The sequence below is a fragment of the Neolamprologus multifasciatus genome, chromosome 1 (assembly GCF_963576455.1).
Source record: "Neolamprologus multifasciatus chromosome 1, fNeoMul1.2, whole genome shotgun sequence".
In the NCBI taxonomy this organism is placed as follows: domain Eukaryota; kingdom Metazoa; phylum Chordata; class Actinopteri; order Cichliformes; family Cichlidae; genus Neolamprologus; species Neolamprologus multifasciatus.
In genome coordinates, this window is record NC_140439.1 from 17,425,521 (window position 1) to 17,448,180 (window position 22,660).

The window sequence follows — 22,660 nt, forward strand, 5'->3', positions numbered from 1 at the left end:
GGAACCACTCACTGTCGTGATTATAGCATTATTAGAATGTTATAATTGTTTTGTGTGAAGGGAGACTGACAAAATAAGAATTTCACTGTACATTGTAAACCATTGTGTTCATCTCCACTGTGCATATGACAATGAAACTTCATAACTTCTGATAACAACATGGTAATACTGAACAACAGTAGACTACAGGGATCATAACAATGGACAGCTAAAACAAAAAGAAGACAAAGAAAGAAAAGAAAATGCAAATGACTAATAAGAAGATGCTTCTCACAAAAAGTCAACATGAAGACAGGCAAGCGTTGATTCAAGAATTATTTTGGGGGAAAAATGTCATTGTAATGGAATAAAGTGTTTTTACTGTTAACTGCAAATCAAACAATGGAATTGTCCTTGCTCTTAGAAGGTCAGCCTGACTGGCCTTTAATGACACCGAGTGATTCCTTCAGTTTGCATCTTGTTTGAGTGTCTCGGGTGATTTTCCTAATGTATTAAGAACATATGCAGGGTTTCTCTGGAGAAAGCTCTCTGATTTTCATGTGATGGATTGAAGTGACCTTGCTCAGTATCTGTTCCAGCCACAGTTCGAGCAGCACTAAGCGCTCGTGCTCTCCACAGAACAATAACAATGGATACGGTACTCCGGACAGCTGTCTTTGTGTGGATTTCAGCTGGATTTCTGTGTGTAGCTGAAAGAACCGAGAACTGTCCAAGAAACAACTTCACGGCAAAGTGTGAATTTGTTTTCAGAAATGTATGTTTCGAGTTTGTTGGAGAACCAAAAACCTATTCCCAGGCTAGGAGCAGATGTGAAAAGCAAGGAGGAGAGCTCCTGAAGGTGATGAACAACCCAACCAAAATCTTCTTGGACAACATAACCCGAGACTGGAACACCAACTTCAATCACACATGGTGGCTTGAAAAGACAGTTGGAAAGGATAACTGGAAATCCACCAATAGTAAGTGAAATACACAAACACAACATGCATTTTGGTGCCGTAATTATATTTTCTGTTGCACAGGTTATTGTGCTTTTGTGGCCTGTGAGTTTTCAAGTGAAGGCATGTCTGACAGACGTTGGGAAAAAAAGAAAAGAAAAAAGTAATAATTGGCTGTTTGATTTGATCAATCACCAGTGTTTTGTTTTGTTTTGTTTTGTTGTTGTTGTTTTTTGGGGGGTGGGTGCTAATGTTTAATCACAATAATTTTGTTGGCAAGCAATAAGATACTGAATGTCGATTACCAGTTTAGCCCACTGTGTGAGCAAGTACGTCCTTCTCTCTCTCACTCAACTTCCCTGTCTGTCTGCATCTAAAAAATCAAAATGCCATAAAAATAATCTTAAAAAAGAGACTGAATGTCTTGTTTGCTTTAAACAACCCTCAAATCTCTTCACTAACTGTAGCAGTGTCATCATGAGTCTCTCACTGAAATACTGCCATTTTCAAATCAACCAAGACCTGAAAGTAAGTTCAGGTCACTATATCGTTAAGAAGAAATAATTATACATTACAATAAATTGACATAAACGTAAGAGAGGTTGATGACGTTTGTGTGCTGAGAAAAGGCTGGGTTTCATTTGAATTTTTGTCATGTCACCAGCAGCAATTGAATTTAAATATTTTTGAATATGTTCCCTTGGGTGTGTAAATGCTTTGTTTTGTTTTTGTTTTGTTTTGCTTTTTAAAGAAGATTCATGTCATAAAATAAGACAAACTTGCAGATCACAATAAATAAATTACCCAATAAGATTTCCAACACTATTTGCTTCCTGTGAGGGATTAAGATTTTTTTTACTTTGCATCTTCATGCAAGGCCTGTTTTGGAGGGTGAGACGAGTCAGGCTTGGTAGAGCCTGAATAAAGCTCGATGAGCTAACCACAGGTCTTCTGCAGAGGGTTCAAGGATAGCCTGGTTGCATATTGTCCAGCTGTGGGAGAGCGCATATTCTCTTGTCTAGAAGTGAAAGTAGATGTAGGGACAAGGAATGAAGGTATATGGAAATCTCTGTGAAATGAAACCCTTCAAAACTAAATGAACACCTGTGCTGATAACTCTTCTCCTTGATTATATATTTTATACTTTACACCCATGTCTCCAGAATATGGAAATTTGTTTCCACATCTGTAACAAAGAAAACTTTTTGTGTTTCTCAAGCATTGAGAAAACAGCTTGAAATTTCAAGTTATTAGGTCAAAATGTTTAGATAATAATACAAAATTTTAACTAGCAGAAACAAGTTTCCGTACCTGAAGGATTATCTCTACGATGAGATATTTGCCTCACAAGATTCCCACAACACTAACAGGATCAAAAAGGAAAATCTGCTCCATCCACCTGTGTTATGATCATTCAAATGTGTGTTTTTAATTACATAAAGCAAGAAATGAGAAGACTTTACACATGGCATTATGTGGCTTTTGGGATCATCTGTTTACATTTTACCTATAGATTATTGATTTGTAAATAATTGCCGTGTATTGACAGTTGCAGCCCTGTTAGTTGTTGTCTCGTTGTTAAACCTTTGTCTCAAAAACTAACCTTTCCTAATGCCATTTCTTTTCAACAGAAAACACGTCATGCACATACATGAAACTGAATCCTCTCCAGCTCGTAACATCTGACTGTAAAAAGAAAAGAGGCTTCCTCTGCACCCACAGTACGTGAAGCTTTCTCATCCGAGCTTTAACCTAACCAGATATGTTTTCATTCTTCATTTGTGCTCTTTCATTCATAACATAACTTTGTGTTTTAAAGGTTTACAGTCTCCCTCAAACACAAAGGTAAGACAAATCAATTTCACAGGCAGTAATAAGCCATGCAAGCCTCCAAGTCTCAGCTTTCATATTGTCCCCCTTGTTCATGTTTTCTTTGTAGTGTACCGAAATTTCCAGCCATGTAACCAAACTTCGTAAGTTAGAATGCACTTTATTTGTGTCTTCTTATTCAACACCCTAAATGACATAAATCTAGTGTTGTATCGCTTTTTCCTCTGTCTTTTTCTTTTTTTTACTGGACCTTGTTAAACATCACATACTCTTTAATTCCAGGGCACAAAAGGGATCTATTTCCAGATTTAATTCGAAACCTTAACGATTTTCAAAATGCTTTGAAAACCTCAAACATTTACATATTTCTCAAGGTGAGACAATTCATTTTACATATCAACATATTTTTTTTATAAATTATGAGGAGCTTTGAATTGCAAATATTTTTTTTTATAAAAAGTACCCCAGAGTTAAAAGCTGTCCCTTGTTTCTGAGACAGGACGCAGACAGAGTACTACATACGATGGACGTGACACCAGAGGAACCGACAGATAGCAACAGGGTGGGTACCTTTATTTAGGAAAGCAAGAACACTTTCATCATTACTGTTTTATTTTTATTTTTATTTTATTTTTTTTAATTGACATTTAGGAATTACTGTACAATACCATCAGCTTCAGCAATTTGTCACTACATCCTCCTCCCCTTTTCTGTATTTAAACAACAAAAATATCCATACAAAAGGAATGAACGAAGAAGAAAAGAAAGAAAGAAAAAAGAAAAAAATGCAAAACAGAAAAATAAATAAAAAATACAAAGGAAAAAAAAGGCACGTGTTTTTGTTTCCATTAATATAACTAATATTTCCTCTAGTCTTCTAGTAGTTAACACCGTCAAAATCAAAAACTGGCCTGCGTTTTTTAATATAGTCCATCCATTTCTTCCATCGTGATACAAACAGGCCCCTCTTGTAGTTCACATCTGCTGTCATTTTCTCCATCCTGTAAATGTCCATTGTGATGTTCATCCACATGTTCATAGTTGGGCTCTCAGAAGAAAGCCATTTTTTTGTGATGGCTTTTTTGCCTGCTGCCAGTAAAATATTAAACAAGTATTTATCGTTCTTTGTCCATCCTTCTGGCATAAGTCCAAAAAATAGAGTTTTACTTTCCAAATGTCTCTTGTATTTCTGCATGTATTCCCTTTAATAACATGACAGTCCCAGAAAATATGATAGTGATTTGCATTTGTATTTCCACAATTTCTCCAGCAAGTGGGAGGGTTACCTTCATAGTGAGATTTTTGGTGAGGTGTAATAAAATATCTTATCAGGTTTTTCCACCCAAATTCCCTCCAGCTCTGTGAGCTGCTTAGGGTTTCCATTGATATGCCCATATTGTCATCATTACTGTTTTATTCTCATGTTTTTATATTCATTCTGTGCTAAATTCTCCCTCCTTTTTCTTCCAAAAGCAAACATTCGTGAGAAAATTGTCGGAAAGTGTTGACTTACTGAACGTCTCATTTGCTTTGAACAACACCAAGACACTCAATCACATCCTTAACTGCAGCAGTGCCATCCTGAGTCTGTCACTGAAAAACTGCAATCTTAAAAACAACCAAAACTCTAAAGTAAGTTCAAGTAACTACATCACCAGCAACATAAATGTCTCTGTTATTGTTTCAGTTCTCACACTGGAATGATGTTTTTTCTTCTCCAGGATTGGTTTGGAGATATCTTTAAGGTTTTTGCGAAAGTTGCTAACCTGCTATCAGGAGAGGACCAATTTGTCATGGAATACCCAATGGGCACCGTTTATCAGAAAAGGTGGGTATTTTGCTTTAAAATGTCACTTGCCTCTGCTTTAAAAACTTTTACATATAAAATTAATTTCGCCCTCCATCAGACAAAAACCTGCTGATGTTGGCAGTTCAGTGCTGGGTTCAGAAAAAGTTGGCAATTCCGCTAAGCTCCCTTCAAATTCAGTGCTTGGACCACTGCTTAATAAGTACAGCAACGTCATCTCTCAGGTCTGAGTATGTGTGTGTGTTATCATCATTAGTGTTTTTATCTTTGCTGACATTCACAGCCTGTTTAACTGAGCATTTGTCACTATTAGATGACTACGTTCAATGAAAATCCCTATCCATCTGAAGACAACATAACAGGGAGTGTGTGCAGCCTTTCACTTAGTGATGGAACGCAGGACATTAAGGTGGCAAACCTGACAGAGAGGGTGGAGGTACAGCCAACTTACTGCTTACTGTATGAGAACAGCTCAGTCGACATTATTCATTATACAGTGGACATTTTGACATTGCAGTGTCTTGCAGTTGTAGTAGAAAAAGACAGAAAAACAAAAATAAATACACAATTAGACAAAACATAATAAACATGCTGAGATGCTTACACAGACAATGAAGCCACAAAACAAAACAAACAACATAAAAACGGTTAAAAATAATCACATACAAAGTCCAAAAATTCATAATGTTTAGTCATTTAACTTACATACTGTTTTTCAAGCCTTCATCCTCAGTGTACTCCAAACATGCTGTCTTCCTGAACTCCTCTTTGCCAACACACCTGCCAATATCAAATTTCTCCGCACAGTCAACACACCCAACACAGTTACAAAAGTGACATCACAGCTATAGAAAAATTAAGAAAAAAAAATCTAATCACAAATCTTGTTTTATTGTCAGTTTTGAAAATACCAGTACCGGGAGGTATGAAAGTGCACAATAACCTACTGGAAGCACAAAGGCACAATTACTTAGATGAGATCAATTATATGCGTATGTATCAATAACATGACGTTAATAATTAACAGTTTAAACATCGTGATTAGTGTCAATTATCTTTACTAAAATAACACGATTTAAGGTCATAGTTTTACTTTTTTGTTTTATTGAATTTTTGCATAAGGAATGCCAGCAGTTCCTTCATTTGCTAATTGTTTCAAATGTCAGTTGTCACAGGAGGTGACTTTTCTTAGTGTAGCTACAGTTAGAAGAATGGAGGTGTAAGTACAGTAAAGCTTTCAGTGATGCCTGGTTTATAGTTTTAATAGTTTCTAATATGTAACTAGTAAATAACTGATTAGATATGAATCAAGATGGATCGGTTAATACTAGGAAGCTTGCTTTAAAACAAAAACATCTGAATATTTAATTTTAAAACCTGTTTTTCAGCACACAGACTGAAATAAGATGTTTTTCTTCATGCCACTAATTCTTTCCTTCCTTTCACCAGATCTTTTTGGCTCGTCCAAATGCTGCAGCTCTGATCAATACTACTGTCGTGTTAGAGAAAAACTCAAAATCGGTGACTAGACTCAATGTCTCAGACCCTAATGTGACGATCTTCTTCGGCGTGGAGCCCAATGTGAATGTGTCACTGGTTCTCCTCTTGTCTCATGGGTTTCCTCCTAATAACACATACTACAGCAACAGAACTGTACTGAACCGCACAGGTAGCTGTCAGCAAAGTCAAATTAGGTCACTAGAATGGCCACACCTCGCTCTGGTATTATTTATATGTACTGATCATAGCAAAAACACTTATTTATGCAGTATATTTAAGTTTTATTTTGGGGGGGGGTTGCTTTTTTGCTTTAGGGGGCTTTCGCTGGATGATAACACCAGAGATGTTACAAAAGACTCCTGGGATTTGGTATATTGATACAAGAGTTTCTGATTCTGAACGGCAGCAGGACTTGATCCTGAAGATCACCACTTTTATGAGCAAGTGCCTGTACTGGAACACAGATGCAAAGCAATGGAGCACTGAAGGCTGTATGGTATGTTTTCCCCTGGATAAAATCTGATCATTTGGCTCTGCATGCACTATAATATTCTTAAAGTAGCATAGGCGAGTACCAGTCAGTCATGTGTTGGGTTTTTCCTCAGGTGGGGAAAGAAAGCACTCCGCACCGAACGCAGTGTCTCTGTAATCACCTCACTGTCTTTGGGAGCTCCTTCTTTGTGATGCCAAACTACGTCGACATATCCCGCACTGCGGAGCTGTTTGCCACTGTGAATCAGAACTATGTGGTGCTGGCCCTGCTGTGTGCATTTTTCGGACTCTACCTGATGACACTGCTGTGGGCCTGCTATGCTGACCGGAGGGCACGCACAAGGGTCAGCCTGTCTCCCGCCAGTTTTCATAAATCCAGCCTTTTTTTGCATGTTTATTTTCATGTTATTTAACATCATAATGTTGTACGTTTTTGAACCATCAGAGAAAGATGACACTCTTGGAGGACAATCACCCAGCTGCACAGTACAGCTACCTGATCGGCATCCAAACTGGACGCCGCAGAAACGCTGGAACCAGTGCCAATGTAAGTCCTTTTTCCACTGACATCAATCAAAATATCATTTCAACTCAGTTTTATTTATATAGTACCAAATCACAACAACAGTCATCTCAAGGCGCTTAGTATCAATAATACTAATACCAGCGCTGGAATTAGTATTATTGATACTATCACAATAGGATTGATACTTTGCTTGCATCCTCTAAGTTCAGTATGTAGTCCACTGAACTGTGTTAAATATTTTTTTTAATGAAAAATATACCTCAAACATGCTCTATTAAAAATCTCTAAAGCCTTTCGTGTTGATGGTCACGTCTTTATTTGTAGCTGATGGCACAATATAGCTTTAGAGACACTTCAACATTCCAGGTCTCAGTTTCAAAATGCACAAAAAGCTGAGAAGCGTTGCTTTGTTGCATTAACTAAGTTTTGTGAAAAGTATAAATCACAGCTTTTAGTGGTCATTAAAATGTGTTTAGAATTTGCAAATTGATGATGACTCATCTGATGCATCATGACCCATTGCTTTCCCCTGCAAAGAGTCGATCTTCACAATACTGGCCCTGTATTTACACAGTATCAGATTGATGCCAAAATTTGCAGTATCATGCAGCACTGACAGTTTAACAAAAAATTTCACTACCTTACAGACAGGCAATGGATTCAGTTCAGTTTTATGTGGGAATTTAGTTGATAAAGAACATTTACATTTAAAACAAGTCAATATATTTGTTAAAAAGAAAAAAAAAGTTCCATTTAGGCAAACAAGAAGCAAACACGCCCATCGGAAAAAGGACTATGTAAATATGGGCGCCTCCCTAAAGGATAGGCTCATTTAAATCTTGCTACATGTAGAAGACTATAAACCACAATCACTGTGGATAAGAGATGATTACAGAAAACAAACCCGATTCAACGCTCAGACAGGCATCTTAGTGTTGTTTTCAGACAGGATGACATACCTGTCTTTAATGAATAAGACTCTTTTACAGCCAACTCACAACTTCCCACTGACACTGGATTACTGGATAGGTTGACAGAGTCTCTCACTATAACAACAATACTATAATAACTATAAATGAAGAAGTATGAAAGAAATTCCTAAGGACTACATGTCAAATAATATTGTTAACTTGTGTTTTCCTAACATTATTTTGTCAAGCACTAATATTATATCTACAAGAAGAGGGAAGGTGCTTAAATGAATGGAAGCCGGTTTGAAATTACATATGAAATCACTCTAGAAACCTCGGTCACCGGTTATGTCAAGTCTTCACAGTTTGTTGCACAAGGCCAAAAATAGTGCGGTCCTTCAAGTATATACAGTCTGGGTCACTTCATCGGTACGCTGTGCTCTCCCGCAGGTCACAGTGAAGCTGATTGGCTCAGAAGCAGAGAGTAACATACACACTCTCACAGACCCAGAGAAGCCCGTGTTTGAGAGAGGATCTGTCGATTATTTCGTGCTGACCACACCCTTCCCACTGGGTGAAGTGCAGACCATCAGGCTGCAGCACGACAACTCTGGAGGTCATCCATCGTGGTAAGGACATGAGCAGCAAAAAGTAGATCGTTTGGCGTTACGTCAGATCAGGATGAAGTGCTTTTCATCAGAAATGAGAATGTTTTCTCTCATACGTGTTGAAAAGCTGGCAACTATTTAAAGACTACTATACTACACAGACAGCTGTGTGGTTTTTATACTTAGATTGATTTGGTATTATACAGGTAAGGGGCTAGTCAAAAGCGAGGGGTGCAATAAGGTACTTAAACATGCCTTTAAATACCTTCCTGATGGGTTTATGCTCTTATTTATTCGTTTCAAGTCTGTTGTTAACTGTGACTCTATTTAGAGTAAAATAGATGATAAAGCAAGGTATGATTTACAGTGTGGCTATGAATATATAGATTTGGGTCCTACTAATGACGACCCATACCATGTGAAAGTGTGTGTTTCTTTCACATGGTATGGCGAGTTAAATAACTGAATTCTTTTTTTTCTGTTTTGGTGCTCCTAGTTTGCAAAGTTGCTTTTTATTTCCATGATTTTAATTCCTTAGGTAAATGTTAAACGTGTCATCTTTCATTTCTGTATATTTTTTCTTTAAAGGTACATAAACAAAATGACTGTACAGGACCTCCAAACGCGACACATGTGGCACTTCTTTTGTGAATGCTGGCTGAGTTCTGAGCGCGGAGACGGCATGACCAAGAAAACCTTCAATGCTGCAAAAGTCAACGAGGTTGCCAGCTTCAGGTTAGAGTCCCTTTACACTGCTGAAAATAAATTGCTCATCACATCGCTCACATTAAGATATTATTTATTCTCTGTCCTCTCTCAGGAACATTTTCCAGACCAGGACATCGACTGGATTTAGAGACGAACACATCTGGGTGTCCATCGTGGATCCTCCCTCACGCAGCCCGTTCACACGTGCCCAGAGGGTTTCTTGCTGCATGTGCCTTCTGCTCTGTACCATGGCCATCAACATCGCCTTCTGGAACATCCCTGTGGATCCAAACTCAACAATACTCTTTTCAATTGGTGATTACAAAGTCTTAGAATATTGTTTGATTACTGATTACATCTGTTTCTTAGCATCAAACAACAAAGTTTAATTCAGGAGGGGAACCTGCTCTTTGTGCTAATATTAGCAGTGTTTGGATAAGGATTACTGCTTACAAGCGATCGTATCTAGGACCGAGGTTGCATGCCAAAGGTGAACATGACTGGTTCTTAATAATTACCTACAACACATCTGCATCCAGATGTGCACCAAACTCAGAACCTTACTAACTCCACCTGGCCAAACACTGTTAAAACTGCTGCTTTCTTAGCAGATCTATGTGTTATTGAGTTTTTACATTCTGCACTTGGATCTTCTGTTGATGTGACCTTTAGTCACACTTTGCTATTGTATGGATAGATATTCAATATTCAAACAGAAATAAGGTAAAGTTGATTCCACGAGGTCAGAGAGCAAACAATCGCACACAGTTTTCTGTTAAAATCAACTGAGAAAGAACACTGCAGTAAAACATTGCATTACTGTTTGCAGCTGTTTATTTGGGTGTTATTAGCTGGACCTGTATTAGTTGCTTCACATCATCATCACCGTGTCCTTTGTTGTGTCTGTCCAGGTTCAATAAAGATGACCTGGCAGGACCTCATGGTGGGCGTGCAGTGCGGTCTCCTCATGTTCCCAATCAACATCCTCATCATCACAATCTTTCGAAGCATCAAACCTCGCATAGTTCCAAAATCTAAAAAAGCTGACCCTGAGGAGAACGTGAAACCCCCCATAGTTAACATACCGACTGTGCTGAGGGTGCGTTACATGTTTATATTTGTCAGATGACCCGTACTCATCACAGAACCTGCAAGCCTGAGATGTTTTTTGAATATAGTCCATGTCATAGTCCGTGTAGCTCTGGCTTCTCCTTTGCTATTACATACATATCTATGCAGTGAAACAGTGCACCGCTCATGTATAATTCAGTACTTGTTGTTCTTCCCTGCAACAGGATGTAGAGCAGATCGTTTTTTTGGCGAGCAAGAGCCCAAGAAACAAGATGTTAGAGATGCACAGACTGGAGTCTGTTGTTGATCTCTTCTCGGCCTTGGACAGGTTGAATGAATTAATTCAGCACATGCAAGGTAGTTTTATTTCATTCACTTTAATCTCAGCAAAGGAAAGAAAAAAGAGACAGATAAAATGTTTATAATATAACATGAATACACTTAAGCAACATACTATTAGTGATCTTAAACTAATAAAAGAGTACATAAGATGCATAAGCTTATGAATACAGCAGTTTGTTGCTACTTTAACTGAGAAGAACCAATAAGAAGGCTAGTGAACGCTTATTTCCTTGCTCTCTCCCCATCAACAGTTATTTCAAACAATCTAAAAACTTAAATTTTGTAACCATTATACTCTTTTTCTTACTAAGGCAGCTGTGCAGTGCACATTTTACCTTTAACAAATGCTCGGCACAACTTTATGATTCAGACTTCAGTATTCACAGAGGGAGACCTATCTCAAAGAAACAACGGTGCTGAGAAACATGACGCTTGTATTTAAGGCTTATTTTCTTTTTTTTATGTTTTCAGGAAAAAAACATCAATACCATCAGCTGTGTCTTTTAAATATTTCCATGTAGCACACTGCTAGGACCTATTTCTTTTTATTCAAATTGAGTTTTAGGCAAATAACTTCTCCTCTGTCTGATCAGTTCAAGCAGCAGCACTTTTCTGCCTTGTGTAGTGTGACAGTAGTGTTACCTTTCTTCTCAGAAAGAGGTAACTTCAAGGCCTGACATGCCCGGGCACGCACAGAGAAATGTAACTACCTTCTTATGTATATGTTTGAATATAAATCTTTCTCAGGAGAGAGTGAGAGCGACCATCACTTGGTGTACTGCAGCAAGTTTCTCCTAGCTAGTCTCTGTCATCTCCTGATGTGCCTGGAGAAACTGGATTTCAGATACTTTGCAACTCTAGACCAGTACCAGCAGGCCCTCAACTACACCAACGCACTGGTTCGCAAGACTGAGATGGTCTTCAGCAGCCACTTGGCCTACTGGTCAGTACTCCAACTGCCAGTGAGACAAAAATATTTGCAGAGCTATTTGTGCTATTATACTGAACTGGTACATCATGCGTGTGTTTTTTCTGTCCATCTCGTCCCGACCCAGCCCACCTCCTGCAAAGAAGCCAAAGAAGAAGGCAACGACCATCCTGGGCTGTTGGCTGCCATGGTGGTTTGTGTTTGTAGGCTGGTTCCTGTTGCTGTCCATCAGCGGCATTTCAACTTTCTTCACCTTGTTGTACGGCTTTCAGTACGGCAAGGAGAAGTCCATCAAGTGGGTCATGTCTCTGGGCCTCTCCCTTTTCGAAAGTATCTTTATTCTGCAGCCTCTAAAGGTGGGTAAAATAAATCCCCCTTTTTTTTAAGTCAATTTGCTTAGCTGATAATCTGAAGTGTTTTCCTGCATGTCACGCTCTGAGATGATGTATGTATTTGAAGATACTTGGGTTTCTACAGAATGTTATAGTTTGTTTCTGTTTTTGAAATTTCTGCAAACGTGTATGCAACACTATTCGTTTCTTGTGCGGTCTGCTTTTTCTCACAGGTGATAGGCGTTGCTGTGATTTTTGCCCTGCTGCTCAAACCTGTAGCTGTAGACGAGAGTGAAGAAGTTGAGCAAGTCCTGTTAGGTAAGAAAAACTTGTTCTGTAGTCTCTGTGCAGCCAGAACAAAGCTTTAAGTATATTCTGTGATGTGATGTTTTTGTTGAATAATTTTTTTATATTTACAAAAAAGTACCCATTTTTTCTCTTTTATAAATATTTTTATAATATTTTATAGATATTTAATATAGATATTAAAATTAAATAAACATTTTTTTCTTTGATAATAATCATCAGTAGTATTAGAATAAACGAGTCACTTTTGTTACTCTCTTTAATGACCTCTTTGTTCTACTTGTGACATTTTTCTCAGCAGTGTATAAACAGTATCTTTTCTTTTTGGAGTACTTTTTTTAAAATAAAAAAAAATTAGAAAGCCTTATTGTCACCGTACTAAAATATAATGATGTTAGGAGAGCTGCTATTGTTTGGTGCATTAAAGTTCTTAACATATTGTCCACTATAACACTATAACATGCATCTGTGTATGTATCAGTCTTATACAACTGAATGTAAACAATTAGATTCATGAATATATATAAAAATTAGTAGATGCAACAAGGATGCATTTGTTGCAAAAAGCAAAATTGTGGTGGACTGATTTCATTTTACATGTTTGCACTGACTTAGAGTCCAAATGGCCTTGGTATTATAATTCCTGTGGCCTGTAGCTCCTGTCAGAGGACAATGGGTCAGATAGGTGGTCACCAGGCTGTCCTGAAATCAGAAAATATGAAGTTTTCATTAATTCACAGAAAATGAAACAGGTTGGATGAACCTATTTTGCGTGTACATGTAAAAATAATCATTCATATTTCAAACTGGAAGAATTTATTTACCAACATGCAAAAAATATATGGATTCATATTAACCTGAGATAGTGTCTAAATATTATTCAACACACAGGAAAGATTTACTGCAATCGTCTCATTCATATTTCACGAAGATGACCCGGGAAGCCTTTTCCACTTTATTTCAGCTTGGCTCCCGAGAGCTCTGATGTAATCATGCAGATCACACACACCGAGAATTTTGTTGACAGCGATAAAGGACTGATCTTTTTCTTTTCCTGTTACCTTTCTCTCATGCATCTGTGTATCCATGTACCCTTTGCGGAGTTTGAGATAAGTGCTTTGAGTCTTACAGTTGTGTCTTCTCCATTTAACAGAGCAACAGGAAAAGTGCAGACAGTACAGCGGCAGGGACACGATGTGAGGTTACTGCATTTGACGACATGAGCTGCCTCCTCTGACATGCACAGCTGCGACACATGCCCCCCCCCCCCCCCCCCCCCCCCCCCCCCGCTTCTTAGAAAATCTTTTGCACTTATTGTAAGTTTTACTTTCTGGATATAGAGTCGCATTACACATCATGGTGTTTTGTATGTGTACAGAGGTTCCAGTGCCTATGAAAATCTTTTTGAAGTTGTGAGTCAGACTAATGGGCAATTAAATAACTGTTCTTGCATGTGAAATTCACCATGATTATGTATGAGAAAAAGAGATTTTTTTTTCCTTTTTAAAAAAACTGTTGATACATTCATTTAATGCTAGTGCAAAACACATAGAGATTCAGACATATGTAAACACGTTAAGAACTATTATCATTGAGTGTGAAAAAAGCTGTCCTTTATCCAATAAAGTACAATAAAGTAGTGATCCAGGAGAAATAGGAAAAATTTCAACAGAAAAAAACCTGCAAAGAATTATTTTTCAGTAACTTTAACACAGTTTTCTGTTTAAATGCTTCCCTATGATTCTAACGGTTAATAGCGTTCACTGTCTCCTATCCGCTGACTGTAAATGAAGTTGTGTGAAATAGTGCGAAGGTGCTTTTATGTTGCTGCCCATCTGGGAGCTAATGATTAATTGATTACATTTTTCATTTCACTCCTGTCACTGTAATTGATTCTGAAAGTGCGTTTCATGCCTCTTTATCACTCTTGGCTGCATCTTTGAGATTCATTCAGTTAAAAGGCTTATGTAACAGATCTCATTCAAGTTTGTGCTTTTGGTTTGGGAATACAAGCTGTTCTTCAGACAGCTGATTGTCCTGTCTTAGATCTTCTGTGCTTAATCACAAATGATTTAAACTATTTATTCACTGGTGTCATACAGTAGTATTATATGTGTGAATTTCAATAAACAGCTCTCTGGTAAAATCTGCAGTCGCTTAGTTGATGTTTAATGTTTAAATGATTTATAAAATTGAACTCGGGTCAAAAAGAGATGTGCTGATCTGTGTATGCATCCCTAGTGAATCCCAGAGATGACCAGCAGCTTACATAACAATTAACAGTCATTGCATTAGTAAAATACATCAGTGCACAAAGACTATCAGACCAGATCACCCTGGAAAGCTGAACCAAAAAGTGGTATTTGTGACCTTTGCATGATTACTGCTAAACCTCTTGCAAATTTTGTATGTATGTTTTTATAAGTTCAATATAAAAAAAAGAAATTAACTACCTCCCAGCTTTAGTACTTCCCACACATGTTCATCCACATTTTCCCTAGCTGAGGCTCAGGAGGTGGAGCAGATCGTCCACTAAAGGTTGGGAGTTCAGTGGCTGGCTGCTCCAGTCCACATGCCAAAGTATCGTGGGCCAAAACATTGACCCCCAAGTTGCTTCTGATGCGTTCGTCAGAGTGTGAATTGTGAAGTGCTATATAAGAAGCAGTCCACTTACTATTTACAAACACACTCCCGCATTTAGTTTGTTGGGATCTGCTCATCTCAACAGCATCCCAACCCTTGGAAACACAACTCTCGAGTCTTTTTTGGACACCAGTTTAAAAAACAGTCGGCTCAAACACACAGAAAAACACAAATATTATCACAAGTGTGTAAAACAGTGTGACCACAGACTACAAGACTTAAGAAATTCATCTCATACCAATTCAAAACAACAGCAACCTCAAGGCATTTTATATTGTAAGGTAAAGATCCTACAATATTAGATAGAAAACCAACAACAAGCCTATAATTAGGACTAGACAACAGTGGGTAGGAAGAACTCCCTTTCAACAGGAAGAAACCTCCAGGATAAGCAGGCTCAGGGAGGCAAAAGAGAAAAGGTAAAAAGGAGACGATAGGGAGACACAGATAAAACAAACTATGAAAGAGAAAACATGAACTTTAGGAAAAAGGAAAATTTTAAGCCTAATCTTTCCCAAATCCAAACTGACAGCTGGGGTGAGGCCTGATACCTGAAGGCTCTGCCTCTCATCCTACTTTTAGAAACTCAAAGATAGAACAAAGGGGAGAGTCCACAAAGACTGTCCAAAGCCAAATGATCACTAAAACTTAACAGGATGAGTTTTCACATGATTGAGTCGCTCTTAACTCACACCTGTATTGATCACAAGTGTCAAACAGAAAATGGGTCAAGTATGACTTGATGCAAGACTGTTGCGATAACTGAAAGGATCCATTATGTAAAGAGGTTAGTTTCACATTAACTTAAATCGCAGTATGTTTTACATCATTGAAAAAATGATTTCCCTTTCAGAGCTTTCCCTTAACATTAGGGCCCTCTGCTGGTTACCATTGAGCATTACAGGTTGTTTTTAAAAAGAAAAATTGATGGAAAATTATGTGCAGACCTTACAAGCTTTCCAGTTCCAAATAGTCTTTTATTAAATTGTTATTGTAGTATACATTGTTTGGGGGGGAGGGGAACTATTTTTTGCAACAAGACACTATTTTGTGTCTTAAAGTTTAACATGAAAGAACAATCCAACATAGAAAAGACAGTGAGCAGATCACAGTTCTGTAGTGTTAATTATCTCTCCGTTTTTCCCAGCTCATGTAAAACTATTAATTAACTGCACGTATAACCCAGTGGGGAAGCTTTTCAAAGCGCTGAGTCATATTATTCAAGGCCACCGTCTATTCGCCATGCAAGCAGAGCCCGGTGTAGTCAGGTTACAGGAACAATAACAAAAAACCTCTCACTACACTTATCACAATAATTAGAAACATCTACCTCTAGTGCCTGTACAGATTTTTTTAAATCTATCAAGCAAATTAAAACTCAATCTGTGGAGTGTAACGCAAATAAGGTCAACTAGAAACTGAAAAACGCATTATGTGTCCAGTCTTGGTGGATAGCAGATGCTTAATCCTAAAACAGACTGGCAAGGCCTCGGATGAGAGGTGAAAGGTAAGGCAAATGGAGTGGTGAACATACAGTACAAGACCCATGCACAAGATCACAATGGCACGAACTTTTTCCTCTGCTCTCAAACTTTACATCTAATCAAATCAGTTTGCTGTCTGGCTGCTTTCGCCTGCCAGGATTTTAATTGCAAATTTGTTTGTTCAGTCATAAAAAAAAAGTGCAGGTATTTTGTAAAACTGACATTCAAAAGGGCAAAAAGAAAACTTTATTTGGAGATAGTGTATATAAAACAGATTTGTCAAATATTGAACAACTCCCGGCTGCCAAACTCCTTTTCCTATACAGTTAAATCATTCATGTACATAAGTCTACTTATATTGCTGTAAGTGTTTTATATTACAGATTTCCATACATGTTGCCATTTTACATCTGTGTCCCATCGCCCTCAAATGGAAAAGGTTTGAAACCATACAATTTTTCTGATACAAATACACCTTGAAGTTTAAGAAGCTCGGTAATGATGAGTATTTAACAATCCCAGTGAGAAAAACTGCGTAACACACTGAAAATATGGCTTTTATGTGTCCCTGTACAGCTGAGAAAAACCTCACTGACTGTTGGAGCCTCACTTTGGAAACTAAATGGCGATTTTAATGCGTAAAAGCTTGTTCGCCACCGAGGTGGCGCAGCCCGCTATACCTGTCAAACTGGTCTGAGACGGGACTGAGCGACACAGTGGCAAAGATCACAGCGACAGGGTGTCCAAAGTAGAATAAAGGCATGTACTATAAATATCAATCAAACCCAAAACCTTCAGGAAAATCAACACTTAAGATCTAAATGTGAACATATTAATTACCACACAGACAAATGGAAAAGGTTAAACTTCAGTGCGATTTTAAATAAGGAGCGAGAAGGGGTGAACATGATTGTTTAAGATTTTATCCAACGTGCCAAATAGAAGAAATGAAAATATGTGGCGCTTAAAAGTACTCTCTCTCATTAGCTGGTCACAGCTATATAAATGAGGTAATAGATTACATGTATGTTTAATATTTGTGTAAAATTACTTCACCAAGAAAGAGGGAGGAGAGCTACCCAAATCTGATTCAGAGCCTTGAACAATTTCTATTTCCTGTTCTGAGCTGTGTAGGTGACAAAGGCCTGTTTATGTATATCAGGTTAAAACATTTAGGTCTTTTTCTTCAGCTCCTCAAAGCGCCGCGTCAAATCATCAAAGTCAATGTCATCCGAGGTGGTGTTGCTTCTGCCCAAGGAGGATGTTGGGAGTGTGTCAGGAACAGATGGGAGTTCTGGAAGAGCGTTGTTGTCATAAATCTGAGCCGAAGGAGCAGGACCTGGAGAGTAACAGGCATTAATTATTTAGGAAAATGTTTGGCAGGTGAGCATTTTAAGGATAACTTAAGTCCTACCCTACTTTATTTTCCCACCTTGTTAAAATCTACTGCAAACAAGACAGATTAAAATAAATAAACAAACGAGGTCTGTTCCACAGACCTCCCCCACCTGTGAGCTGCACTCTGTAACCTTTGCTTTCATTAGTATGAGCCTCACCATCCTTCTGCAGCAAATATACATCAAAGCAGCAAATCTGCTTCCAACAAGCACACTGGCATGCTAATAATGCTTAATTTGCACAATAAATTACAAGATAATTTTGTCAAAGAGTTACGTATATATATGAAATGTTTTTAAAAATTATTTCATGTGGGTAGAGTTAAAAGATTTAAATACTATTCAAGACTAACTGGCACAATGTGGGTTATAGTTATTTCAGCTGATTCGCTGACAATAAGAAAACAAACTATTCCCCCCTCATCATTTAACTGCTGCTGATTGTTGACAGAACTCACCTACGGCCTGGGAAGGAACAGAAGGTTTTTCAGTTAGGTCGTCAATCTGAAACAAACAAATGTGTGCGTGATGAACTCATCCCCATATTTAAAAACAAAAACAAATATATACATATATTTGTTAGTATTAATAAGATTTTGATTAATACTTCATTTCAAAAAGGCAGATGCAAAAACAAACCAAAAAAAAAAAGAAAAGGAAAAATGGAAACCATCACCTTTAGTGTGCAACACTAAACATGATTTTTGGTAAAGGGCCTCCCTCAGTTATCGCTTCTTTCAGTCCCACTAAGAAAAGCTGATCAGGTCATAGTTAGTAGGTTAAAGTTGGCAAATTTCATGCTACCTACATCCGTGCAGATGAACCTGAATCTGGGCCAACTCTGACAAATAATGTTAAAGTATGGAGGACAGGCAGAACTGTAAGCAAGCCGAATAAACAGTTCTTCCCTGAGTGGTTCCCTGCCCTGTCCGTCTGTCCATCTTTGGAAACATGAAGGGGGCATGGATGGAGGGGAAGGGTTCAGTCGTACAGACTTACAGACTCGTATGTAGGGGGAGAAGTGGGCAACTGAGGTGGCTGCCCTCCTCCCATGGGGGGCTGGAAGCTGTTGTAGGTTCCAACGGGTGCATGAAACGGTTCCTGGGGGTAAGCAAAATAAAAAGGGGAGGACGACAAAAAAAAAAAAAAAAAAAAAAAAAAAAAAAAAGAGGTCAAACAAGTTTGAGGAAGGTAGCTAACTGTTGTACACATTACACTACAAGGTCAAAAGTATTGGGCCATACCCCTTTTGTGAACATTTGTGAATGAATGGGTCATTCACTGTCATTGAACTGGTACTGTAATACAATGTTACCAGTGTAACAAGTCAGGCTGTTAAATGAGTCACTAAGGCTGCTGACTCAATAACTATAGAGTTCTAACATCTGGCATTAACATCAGCCCAAAAACTGCATGCCAGGAGCTTCATGATATGGGTCTTCATTGATTCCCATAGGTGTAGGTAGCCCAGTACTTTTATCAATATAGTGTATAGTTCTCATACAAAGTAAATACAACAAACTAGAATCTATTTCATCCTGGTGATCTTACTGCCATTAAATCATCCTCAAAACAACATGCTTCAAAAGTCAGAAGCAGCTGTGAAGGGCTTTTCATACTGTTAAAATGTAACAAAACATACATTTTTCTTTAGAACAAGTGGTGTAAATGTTCTATGCCATCTATGCCTTTCAGAAATGGATGAAAAGCTGAGGGGTCACTGCCAGTGGTAACAAATTACTGCTTTGCTAATTTCTTTAGATGTTCTGAGAACCAAAAACAAAATTCCATCCAGATACACATGTAGCAATATCCTGAAAATGAGCATAACATTATCTGCATGTCATTACAAGGCAAAGTTAGAAAAGTGTTTTGTTTTAATATCAGTGAAATGTTGTTCACGTTAAATCTGTAACAGAAAGTAAAAAGCAACACAATATTATTCAACTAAATCATCGTCTTTAAAAGGAAACTCTTACAGCTCCATTGGGAGGTGGATAGTTGAAAGCTGTTGGCATTGGCATAGCCATAGGCATGGGCATAGGCATATGGATTCCAGGAGCTAGAGGAGCTGTGAATCCTCCACCACCTCCTCCTCCAAACTTCCTGTCATTGTCGACATCAATCAGGTCTGCCTCCTCCCCAGTACACACCTCAGGCTATCCGGAGAAGTAGCGGATGGTAAAAAAACAAACAGAAGGCAAAATTTCCAACTTTCACATTGAGTAACAACAAATTCTTTGCTGCTTACCCGGACCATGGCGTCAGGTTCATAGGGGACATTGTAGTTCTTTGCGATCTCTATCAAGTAGCGCTCGACCAAGATCTTGGGAGGAGCCTCAACACTCAGTTTGTGCATCAGCTGAAATCAGATATTTGATTAGATGTCGCTAAGAGCACACTAGACAAAAGGTTCATACATTCCTATACAAGCTTGTGGACTGTCACTGGGAAAAAAAATTACCCTGTCGTTGACTGTGCCAATCTGGTTTGTCCTGCATAGCTTGCCGTACTCCTTGCTATATTTTGCACACAGCTGTTCAGACACCTGAAGATTTTAGAAACAAGATTGTCAATACTGACTTGAAAGGAATAGATGTAAATACCAAGTGTTTATTATCACTGGAGACAACTTTTTAGATAGAACTTACAATTTTTAGCTCAGACACCTCTGACTGCAGACGAGGAGCTGCCCAGATGAGAGTGGACACTGCTTCCTGTAAGCCTGGATCTAGTTCTCTAATAATGGGTAAACAGCAACCGTGTTAACGAGGACAGACACTGAAGGTAAGGAATTTACAATGCTCAGTACTCACTTCATGGACTGAATGAGGCCAAAGCGAGTCAACAGCAGGTCACAGTAAAGCTCTAAGATCTCCATGGCTTCAACCAGATAGTCCTCTCTGATGATGTGCTCCACACGGATCCGTGCCCGCTCATCCTTACCTGATGACAGGTAATCTGCAATCTCTTTCCTGGCCTTCTGAGCAAGCTCAGCTTTATGTTAAATTTGGCAATATGGGAAAAGGAAAAAAAAACATTAGAACTACTTTACAAATAAAGAGCCACTTCAGCTATTGGAGAGCAGCACGGTGACTCACTTTTCTTTTTCTCAAGGAGTTTGAGTCGGTTGATGACCAGTCGGAGGTTGACTCTCAGCCTCTCTGATTTGAAACCTCCTCCCAGCATGATGACGGACAGCCTTTGGACAGGAGAGAGGAGAGGGGAAATAAGTGAAGACGACCTATGGAGCCCATCTAACTTCTATACCATCTCTGATCCAGTGAGTCACTCAATCATGTGAGCATGACCAACCCATCGTAACACAATGACTCCGCACATTCACGCGACACACAACACAAACACACACGTAAACAAGGTCGGGAATAAACATTAAGTTAGTTACCAACACAAAGTATTAAACTACTAACGACTCAAAACATTAGCTTTAGCTTGACGCCGAGAACAGGTAACAAGAAGGCCAGCCATGCTACTTTAAACGATACCGTCTTATAGTGTCCAGTACCGTTTTATCCATTAACCTTACAATCATTCATTTTTAAAAACACGAGCCGGTGCTTGTGTGAACAAATCTGCTAGCTACAGCCTTTGCTTTGTTAGCAGTCTTCTGTTATCGTTTGTGCTAGCTACCGACCTAGCACCGTCGTTTAACGTCAACAAAACCAAGTCAAATATACTGAAAGACTTTAAGAATTCAGAGAGTTTCGAAATAGTTTAACAAAAAATGCCAGAAGCTTACCTGTAAATACGAGTCGAGCGCACACACCAACTTATTTGAGTCTGTCTTGTTTCGTCGCTCACTTCACTTCCGTGATTATCTCCAGTGACGTCATGGGGAATAACCCAGGGGCGGGGTTGCTGTCCGAATCAAATCAACAGGTGCAGGTGTAACCCAGTTGTCAGCCGATGACGTTACCTTTTCCTTTTCTTTTTTTAAATGTGGCCCTAATACTTCTTCTTATAGATAAATATATAAATAAAACAGTTTGTATGCTATTTTAGAAATACCGCAGCTGTCCACAGTACAGGGTAAATCAATGAGTTTAAATGCTACCTAACACAGACTACTCCAAAAGTTAATAGTTAACAGAGGTTAAGTTAGGTGGAGGCTAATTACAATGTTTGTTTTTTTCCTTTGCTTGAAATAATTTAATTGTGGGATAACCCAGTTGATAAAATTAGGGGGGGACAAAGGTGGGTTTAGGGACTAGTGGGTATGAATATATTATCAAGATGAAGCAGTCTGTTTCAAATCTGTGGTTTATCACAGCATAAATTAAATGAAATAAACCTCAAAATTATGTATCCAAGTAAACATTGTACCATAGATTTAAATGAAATAAATAACTAGGAAGCCAAAACAACTACAAACATGTTAAAAATACACAGACTAATCTACAGACACGATTGGTTAAGAATTAAAATGATCAATATAAGAATTGCTGAGAGCTGCTTTTCACTGTGAAATTGATCTTTTCCAGTCTGGGAAATTACATGTCTTTGATCTATAAATACAGTCTTTACAAAAAGATATCAATTAATATTCATTAGTGAGAGAAGTACCTACTTTATTCAAGGTTTAGAGGCTATTTTATATTATTTGCATAGTTCCCACACTACAGAGTGAGCACAATACCCAGTTGTCTGCCCAGAATGATTCAGAGGATCACTAGCTTACATTTTATAAGAGTGTCAAGAGATAAGACTCCCTTAGAAAATGGCTTAATGTTCAGAGGACCGTCTAAAGCCATGTGGTGGGGTCTCTATTCATACAGAGGGATATGGGAAATGAGCAAAAACCAAACAGAACACCAGC

The 22,660-nt window shown here is 38.3% G+C and overlaps 2 protein-coding genes across 2 annotated transcripts; one reads left to right on the forward strand and one right to left on the reverse strand.

Moving 5' to 3' along the window:
• Nucleotides 1-557: 557 nt before the first annotated feature.
• Nucleotides 558-16,526, forward strand: pkd1l3 (polycystic kidney disease 1-like 3). The gene is made up of 23 exons (XM_085155191.1): nt 558-959; nt 2,570-2,659; nt 2,758-2,783; nt 2,878-2,911; nt 3,051-3,142; nt 3,268-3,330; nt 4,242-4,400; nt 4,490-4,596; nt 4,676-4,799; nt 4,889-5,011; nt 6,025-6,244; nt 6,390-6,571; nt 6,681-6,911; nt 7,013-7,114; nt 8,455-8,633; nt 9,201-9,347; nt 9,433-9,635; nt 10,232-10,419; nt 10,616-10,748; nt 11,481-11,676; nt 11,789-12,017; nt 12,227-12,311; nt 13,453-16,526. The coding sequence occupies exons 1-23, from the start codon at nt 629-631 to the stop codon at nt 13,497-13,499; spliced, it is 3,291 nt and encodes a 1,096-aa protein (XP_085011317.1). The 5' UTR covers nt 558-628; the 3' UTR covers nt 13,500-16,526.
• A 756-nt stretch (nt 16,527-17,282) lies between these two features.
• Nucleotides 17,283-21,715, reverse strand: ist1 (IST1 factor associated with ESCRT-III). The gene is made up of 10 exons (XM_085155213.1): nt 21,584-21,715; nt 20,925-21,025; nt 20,640-20,820; nt 20,475-20,562; nt 20,288-20,371; nt 20,075-20,185; nt 19,803-19,982; nt 18,823-18,924; nt 18,282-18,327; nt 17,283-17,765 (listed from the first exon to the last, which is right to left on the reverse strand). The coding sequence occupies exons 2-10, from the start codon at nt 21,010-21,012 to the stop codon at nt 17,599-17,601; spliced, it is 1,047 nt and encodes a 348-aa protein (XP_085011339.1). The 5' UTR covers nt 21,013-21,025; nt 21,584-21,715; the 3' UTR covers nt 17,283-17,598.
• Nucleotides 21,716-22,660: the final 945 nt, after the last annotated feature.

Bases quoted from the DNA above. Each gene is read 5' to 3' on its own strand.
- pkd1l3 (XM_085155191.1), top strand. From the start codon at position 629: ATGGATACGGTACTCCGGACAGCTGTCTTTGTGTGGATTTCAGCTGGA. The intron at 4,597-4,675 runs GTGGGTATTTTG...GCCCTCCATCAG, and splicing joins GGCACCGTTTATCAGAAAAG to ACAAAAACCTGCTGATGTTG. The intron at 6,912-7,012 runs GTCAGCCTGTCT...TTGAACCATCAG, and splicing joins ACCGGAGGGCACGCACAAGG to AGAAAGATGACACTCTTGGA.
- ist1 (XM_085155213.1), bottom strand. From the start codon at position 21,012: ATGCTGGGAGGAGGTTTCAAATCAGAGAGGCTGAGAGTCAACCTCCGA. The intron at 20,821-20,924 runs GTGAGTCACCGT...TTTAACATAAAG, and splicing joins ACTCCTTGAGAAAAAGAAAA to CTGAGCTTGCTCAGAAGGCC. The intron at 19,983-20,074 runs GTAAGCAGCAAA...TTCTCCGGATAG, and splicing joins AACCTGACGCCATGGTCCGG to CCTGAGGTGTGTACTGGGGA.